The sequence below is a fragment of the Morone saxatilis genome, unplaced genomic scaffold (assembly GCF_004916995.1).
Source record: "Morone saxatilis isolate NCDOM2014 unplaced genomic scaffold, NCSU_SB_2.0 Contig15, whole genome shotgun sequence".
Taxonomy (NCBI): Eukaryota; Metazoa; Chordata; class Actinopteri; family Moronidae; genus Morone; species Morone saxatilis.
This window is the reverse complement of record NW_023339707.1, coordinates 9,238,504-9,247,222: the sequence shown is the minus strand read 5'-3', so window position 1 is coordinate 9,247,222 and position 8,719 is coordinate 9,238,504. Positions and strand designations below refer to the sequence as shown.

Here is an 8,719-nt window from a genome sequence, read left to right as displayed (position 1 = left end):
GTGTGTGTGTCTGTGCATGTGTGTGTATGTGCATGTGCACATGCAGTTCTCTTCTAAAATGGATTCATGTATATCATGCAAGATCTGTGTGTATGTCTGTATGATGTTGCACATGTATACAAGTTTACGTGACTGAGTGCAGTTTTCTAGGTATGTATGTGTATTTTCATGCATGTTTGTATATACATGGGTGTATGCAAATCTGTGTGTGCTGATGTGTGTGGGTCTGTGTGTGAGTGCGCATGTGTGTATGTTAGTGCGCATGTGCGATCCCCCCAGCGGGGACAATCATTGCGGCTCGTGCCCACAGTAGGCAGCCTTCCCCTTGGGGGCCGTGACTGAGGCCTGCCTGACGAGATGCTGCCTGACTGACTGTGGAACCTGGATGCTTGCCTCCTCCCCCAACACACAGACACATTCCACATGTGTGTAAACATGAATGCATAAATACAAAGATGCATGCACATAGAGTGTAATGTACATACTGTCGCAAGGAGCGTGCACGGTAACATATACACAAAGCTGCAAAAACACGCATTGCTGCACAAATGCAGATCCTCTAATGTACGCAAAGGTGCATGAAAAATAAACAGAAACAACATCTGCAACTCTACAACCAAACAGTAACATTCCCTCCTTCTTTGTTCCTGTTCCATCCTCTAGTTTTTTTTTCTTGGGAAAAGATCTGGCCAGGAACGTGTAAATCGCTGCCAGTCCTGCCTCAGTATGAGACTTGTTTTAGGAAGAAGGGAAGTGCGTGTGCTTAGTGTGCATCTGTGTGAGTGTGAGAATGTGTAGGTGTGTGACTTTTTCTATGCAGAATGTGTCAGCATGTGCTTATCAGACTCTGTATGCACGCAAGTTGTCCCTACACAACCGCATGTGTGTGTCAGTATGTGTTGGCTACGTGCGCGCGTCCTGTCGGAGCATGTGTGCAGGTACATCTACTTGGCGTCCGTGTCTGACTGGGCCACAGTGTGTGAGGCCTGACGCTAAGCCGACATGACAGAAGCAAATAATGTCTGCTCCCGTTATCTTCTCTTCCCCCTCGGCCCCGCAGGAACCTTTTAAAGGGCCAAACACTGATGAAATCACACACACATACCAACGCACACATGCATGTATACAGTACGGATGCACACACCCACTGTGCATATACATACTGTGTTACACACGCGCACGTGCACCACACAAACACAAATCTACAAAGTCTGAATGCAAGCCGCAAAGAGAAATTCAAACATCTGACGTAACCTCTCACAGTTATTGACATATGAATGAGCTCCTGCACACATCCATCATCTAAGACCTAAACAAACCATGTGTTCAATAATTTATTCACACAGAATAAATGTCACATGAAACGCACACACCCATACATTTACACAAATGTGACCTACTTCCTACAGCTATGACCTAATAGACCACCAAGGCGCAGCCTCTCCTCTGGCTCTCCTTTTGATGTTGAGGCTGCCTGTATTTCTGATTTGAGGACATTAACCCATCTGCTCACTGAAAAAAATAACATTTGTATACTATTATTCTGATTCATTTTCCTAGATTTTGAGTAGATGGATAGTCTGTGTTGTACTTTTTCATTTTGTTAAACTGACACATGATGCTGTTGCATATGAATCAGGGTGACGGCAAGAGTTCGTATATAGAATTTGGGCTATAAAATGAGCAAATCCCATCACAGATGTTGTGTTTGGCCCACGCAGCCTCCAGAGAGCTCAACAGCAAAGTACAAAGCTACACCCACACTGCCCTGACACTGAACCTACACTAGTCTTCAGAACTGTTAACTCTTTTTTTAGTTAAATATGCACAGCTGTTCACTGCTTAACTATGAACAGAACATGTGGGAAAAGTGTATAATTTTCCGATACTAAAACATATTAATGAATTACTGCTTTAAGTTGAATTTTATTACAGAATAATGTACAAGCATTTTTGAACTAAAAAGCTCATATAGTGAGAGTGTATGCTAATTTGGGAAAACAAAATGTTAAAATATGCTTCAAAAAGTGCAAATATCTGATATTCATAACAAAGTATATCAGGATGTCTTGGCAAAACGAAGGCAGTTTACAACACTAACATTGTTTCTAACACAGATTTTACCCAATATATGAAAATATACAGTATATATGAATAAACCCTGGATTCATGTTATCACTGCACTGAATCACAAATCCTGTAACGAGCATCAAACCGAACGGTGCCTTGAGTGCATTCTTTCCATCAGCCCTCTTCCTGATCTCCCCTCTTCGGGGTCCTTCCTGACAGGCCATGTACTGTAGCAGGCTGTCCGTGCTGATGCCTGTATGTATGTACGCCGCTCTCCACCTGTCATCTCATATCTCTGCCTCCGCCTCCGTCAACCTGCTTCCAGCCCAGCAACCAGCCAACCAACCAGTACAAGCCTGTTGCTAGGGCAACGGCTGTCTAGGGGATACTTCTTTTGTTTCTCACACCTCCTTTCCTTCATCCTTCTTTCTATCTCTTTCCTACTTTCACTCTTTCTTCCCCCTCCGCTATCTTTTTTGCCCATCGATATGTCTGTCAGCCTCTCTCCTCACATCTGTCTTTCCCTCCCTCCTTCTGTCTCTCTTCTCTTGAACACAGACAGGTCGCTCTGATGCTACAGTACCTCTTACCTACAAATTCAGAAAAAAAAGAAAATAAACAAAAAACTAAGACTCCCCCTATAAAATTAATTGTGTCTGAACATGTATTAATAGGTGTAGACATCATCTTTCCCGCTTCGACGCAAATTCAAACACAGAACGGTCAGCACATTACATTTGGTTGTCACAGACAGTCTGTGCATCGCTGCTGCCACTGGCATTTAAAGGTTCAGAGATAAAGCTAGGTCAACCCAATGTGATCTTCCCTGCGTCTTTACTCAAGGGACTCTGGATTATGTGTGTGTGTGTGTAAGCCTGCATACATGTATGTGTGTGTGCATGCTTTAATGTGTACATATCTTAATAATAGACACGAATTACAGACTGCATCACTTGGCAAACATTCTAAAACTGGAAACCAACATGGCTCTTAGTTTCTATTCCCCTGTCACAGCTTGTAATGCAGCACCTCATGAAAGCAGCTTCCATGCTTCTCAAGGCTGCGTTACTTATTGTGTGCTGCCCTCTACTGATCACACAGCAGAACATACACAGGGGAGAAAAACAAACAAGTGACAGTGGGATAGTAGGTAATACTGATGGGTGGTTTTAAGTTTCTGTATGAAATGAAATTTTCATAAAGCACCCTCCCATTGCAAAGCTTGAACAACTGCTGTAACTCATTTATTTCTTGTGCAATAGAACATTTGAGAAATATCTCTTTGAATACATAAATACTTTGAGTATTTTATTTCAGTTTATAGTGTTTATACAACTATTTTAAAATATTTTGCTTTGAAAAGGAAGCAAAGCTAAAGTTGTGTGCATTATTTATTTTTTTATTAAGAAAATTCAAAAAATTTGTTTCATGCATTCTGATTCCTTCATATATTGATTTGTGGGGCCAAAAAGCCTTCATTATATATGATATATGTATATATATATATATATGTGTGTGTGTGTGTGTGTGTGTGTGATAAAGATTTTAGGTCATACCACCCAGCACTAGTCGGTAATTTGATTTAACTTACAATAAAATTAAAAATCTACAATATATACAGTACGTGACTAAATTAGAAGAATGATTCCACAGTAGCTTCATATTATTTAAGCCAAATTCACAGCACTCAGTGTTCAGTTTGAAGAATAAATGCTCTGGTAAAATGTCATAAAATTTAATAAGGTGCATGCAGCATTTTACAGGCTCAGGGTAATCTCTTTAACAGATAGCAGATGACCAAGAACTGATGCCAATAATGAGGATTAGAAGTCTGGTGAAGCGGGGTGTAAAATTTGGTGCAAACTGTATTTTGGTCTGGGAACAGTGGGATTAAGAAACAAAGTGTGTAAACAAAGGTGAGTTTGACTTGGTAATTTCCTGTCATCTCTACTGTCTACACACCAATACAGGGGATAAAACAGGCCTTTTCATTTGGATAAGTCAAAGGTATAAATTATCAAAGGAAAAAAGAGTTTCAGAGTCCTGGTATTGTTAATGCTGGCTCACTGTCATGCTGAATAGAGCTGAGCCATCGTTAATGTTATTAATGTCACCTGTGTTAGTCAGAATGTCTGCTGTATATTCACTGGAACGGGGTAATTAGTGGAAATGGTTTCAGATGTGTGATATAGAAATACAACTGGAACAATATCTGTATCGTGCATTTTACAGTCTTGTCACATTTTTTTTTTAAATCCTCAACATTAATAACTGTTTCATAGAATCTGTTGCAGTACAGTAAATCTGGTCAAATTTACATTAAAACTGCAAAAGGGGACAAAAGGACAGTATATACGCTACTGTATTAATTAATACATGGTTGCTATTAACTGAACCTCTTGAAGTATCATCTTTTAAACTGAATTACACAATATTACATTAGTGTGACACATATAGTGCTGCCTTGGTAAGATCTTACACAGTGAAAGATTTGAACTTTTAGAAATATTAAAATGATATGAGCCGTAGAAATCTGCCCTAACACTGAATTCTATGTTCTTTGGACCAGGTCAAGTTAAATCTGTTATTAGCTCTGCTAAGCTAATGCTGACACATCTATTTCATCCAGACACTTCGTACACTATGGATGCAGCTGACCTTTACACCCCAAGCATTATGTTTATTTAAATAGTTATTTGTTTTAAGGCTTGTCTCCCTTATGTGTCACAATTTTAGCAAAGACAGACGTGAAGAGAAAAAAGACACCAGAACTGAATCAATTATTTGATTAATTGATTGTTAGAAAATCAACTTTGATAACTACTTAATAGATTAAGTTTTTATGCAATTTTTATTATCATAGCACATATTATAGGGGCAGGTGTTTGTATATGTGTGTATGTGAGTGTGTATCCTTGAGTGTGTGTTTGTCTTCCTGCTGTGAATACCTGAGAACCTGAATGTCTGTCATTCTTTTTCCTCCTCAGCGATGAGGGTGAGAATGAGGCTAAAGGTGAACGCCGCTGCGCGGATAAGGCACCAAGTTCCCACAAAATCACCCAAAGTGCGAAAATATTGTTTAAATTCATCATATTTTAACCTGAGGTGTAACAGGATTATGATATTTGACGTGTTTTTAATAATTCGCCTAGAATTATATTTCAGTTCATTACTTACTTGAACATATTAACAAACAGTTGCCTGTCCTTCACTATGTGGTTATGTGCCCATTGTAAAAGAAAATTAGTCACCTGTGAGGATGTTCTCAGCCTTGACTTTGACTTGCACCTCCAGTGAGTGCTTGGAGGTGTAAGTGATCTCAGCGGTGACGTGGGCGACCTCGCCAATGAACACGGGGGACAGGAACTCTGTCTTCTCCACCCGAACCAGAGCTGCCAAACAGCGGTCCTACAGAGGAGAAACAGACAAACATTAAACATATGAGATTTAAATCATTAATATATCAGCAAACAACTATTAGCTATGTAAAGATACTCTCTGTGCTTTGTTTACATTGCTGGTCTGCTCTGAGTGCAGCTGAGTAAAGAGACAGTAAATTAAGGATTTATTTCGACTAAAGCAGCGTTTATTGTTGGAACAGTTGAAAGAGTAACAAAATCTTACTTCAATTACCTTTCCTGTCTATGCAGGTAGGCAGGTGGCGAGCAATTTTAAGTTTTTTTCTGGTTAAACAAAAGATCTTTGTAGGGATCCCTTCCTTAATATTAGCATGGCAAAAACAAGCACTTTTACTGGACATACTTCGACTGGCATTTTGTCCGCAAGGATTAACGTTAGCTTATGTTGCACCATTACAGCCTGTCTGTGAATTAGGGGTTTATTTTGAGCAAACCAGCATTGATTATTGTAGGAAAGACTAAATCTGTTTTGGTGAATTTTATTTGTTTGTTTTGGTCTAAGATACTGGTACATTAGTGCAACATCCAGTGACAAGTGAATTTGCTCTATATAACTTTTAAACACATATCGTACACACATTCACAACACCAACGAAAGTACACACTGACTTTCATCACCCTCTACTGATGGCCAGTACAGGAAGCAACAGCATTAACAAGCATTAATAATAGAAACCCTAAGTAAATATCATAATCTTATATTTACATTTTAAATATAGTCTTGTTTTGAATATGGATTGGATTATCTAGTGTTCAAATAAAGTTTAAATATCAGTTATTAAATAAATAGTAAACTGAAATATTGACCTGATGAGGGTGACAGAGGAAAAGTATCAACAAGGTCATATTCTCTGGGGTTGTGAATATCTGTACCAAAGTTCATGGCAATCACCTTACAGTTGGAAAAACATTTTACTCAAAACCAAAAAGGTCAACCTCATGGTGGCGCGAGAGGAAAATCCAGGGGATCACCAAAGTCATTCAGAAACATTGTCTGGGGAAAAAGATATTTCAGTGCCACACTGCCATGGCTACAGCCACTGTAGTCAGTTAGCATGGTGGTTCAGTAGTTAAGATTGCCCCAACATCAAGAGTGTAGGTTCAAAATCTGATTTGGAGTTTAAAGGTACCATGATGTCTGTTATAGATAAATACACACAAAATATGTGCAACTTTTACAATCAGCAAGAAATCAAAAGACGGGCAGGTACAGAGGAAACTCAGATCTTAAGCACAGACGTGACAGCCTACTGTTTCAGTAAAACACACTGTGAGGAAATACAATACAACTGATTATGAAGAGATCTTTCTTCTGTAATTCTGTATTTTGTTGGTTCACACAGGGTGTTTTTATGTGAAGTGTAAACTGATGGAGCAACTGTTCACAAAAAGGGAAGTGGAAGGGAATCTATGATTTTTACTGTTGACATTTTTTTTATAATAACGTAAAGCACTTTGATTTGCACTAACTTGTATGTAGGAAAGGTGCTATATAAATAAAGTTTGATTGATTGATTGAGATGGTACCACCGAAATGTAACATAACCATTAAACACGGAATTTGATATGAAAACACAGGAGATCATTTTAAATGTATAAATACTGCACAGTATACTATACTATTAATTAACTAGCTCAGAAGTATAAAGTTAATAGTTTCATTCTTTATTACAATAGTTCAATGTGTCTTTAATGTGGTGGAGTTAAATCAAAAATGTGTTTGTCTTATCTGAACAGTGAAATCGGACATAGCACAATTTGATCACATAGTTCTATCAGGCGAGATCACAATCAAATGAAGTCAAAAGCAGGCTAAAGTTCACCAGGTGAAAAGTAAAGCTAAGACAGTGAGCAGGAAAAAAAATCTGGGTGAGGCAACAGTGAATAAAAACCACATTAATGCATGATTAATGCTGTTACAGCTGTTACATACTGTAAATACACAAGGTGAATTTGTCATGGTTTTCATACATTTATCTCAAATTAAATAAGTGAATACATTTAATGTTGCACACATTGTGTTAATAAACATTTTCTGTTCTTTAAACAGTGTTTTCTAAAAGCTTTTTTGCTCTAAATTCCTTAAAGCAATGACCCATCCAATGCTTTTTTTGAGAAACAACCAGATTATTTTTCCCATTTACCATTCTTCATTTGCTCAATTTTCCTTATTTCCATATTAATAAAAAAAGATGTTAATGTAAGTAATGATAGTAATGTTTTTCTTTCTTAAGCAGTTCACATTTATTGTGCGACACAATTTCTGCACTGCAGACTATTATGCACATTATATCTTAGTCTGTTTATTCCCGTGTTGAAAAGGAACATTAAGGAGTAAGATTTCACATATTTTGCTACTAAAATTAACCATATAACGTGACGATTACCCATAGCAGTATGATAAAATACTTAAGAGTAGGCTCTGAAAGTAGTTAAGGTCTCTTACCCCATTCTGTGTGTTGCAGTGGCGCGTGCCAATGATGCATCCAGCTTCCTCAATCATCTTGAGGATGATGCCGCCGTGGACGTTGCCCACAATGTTGGCGTCGTTTGGCCGCATGATCCTGCAGTAAAGAGAAGATTAGTTAGTGTGATGGATCTAATGGTACAGTTGTCATCCTGTTAAAAAGTATTAAACTGTTGATCAAAAAAAGGGAAAAACCTGACCAGCTGTGCTAACTGATCATTTAAAAATACAGGACAGAGCCAACATCTTAAGTCTTAGGCAGTGGCTGGCAGAGGAGGAGGTGTGCCACTGAGCAGCATTTCAATTAACTGACACATTTAGTTATTGATTTATTCAGTTGACTGACTCTGATATTTAGTTGAGGCATGCTTTAATGTATGTTGAAACCTCATCTGTAAAAAAGAAAGGAATCTGATATGTTTATTGGCAAGAGGCCAGGAGAACTATACGAACAAGCTGCTGTGATGTGGATTTGTGTGTGTTTGGATATTTTCTAATTCTAAAGTATGTAAAGCATGTAAATAAGTAGTTTTTGACTCCAGCCTCGCCTCTCCATGTATATCTGATGACTACATTCAGTATCAGTGACGGTACAGAATGCGGTCGCGTACATCAGCTGATCCCAGTTCCTCTGTGTGTGGGTTGAACTAGTCTTACCAGTTACAATCTCATCAGGCATAAACACACAAGGAATGCACCATTGAGATCTGACTAATCATATGAATCAAAGCTTTACAGAAGCGTGTAAGTGTGTGTGTGTGTG

At 38.4% G+C, this 8,719-nt stretch overlaps 1 protein-coding gene across 4 annotated transcripts in view; it reads right to left on the bottom strand.

Annotated features, from left to right (window-relative positions):
- acot7 (acyl-CoA thioesterase 7) overlaps positions 1-8,719 on the bottom strand; it is a 57,798-nt gene that overhangs the window by 42,703 nt on the left and 6,376 nt on the right. For all 4 annotated transcript variants that reach the window (XM_035657548.1, XM_035657549.1, XM_035657546.1 and 1 more), the window contains exons 2-3: positions 7,936-8,053; positions 5,322-5,478 (exon numbers count right to left, since the gene is read on the bottom strand). In XM_035657548.1, the coding sequence (XP_035513441.1) occupies positions 5,322-5,478; positions 7,936-8,053 (275 nt within the window). The remainder of the gene's footprint in view (positions 1-5,321; positions 5,479-7,935; positions 8,054-8,719) is intronic.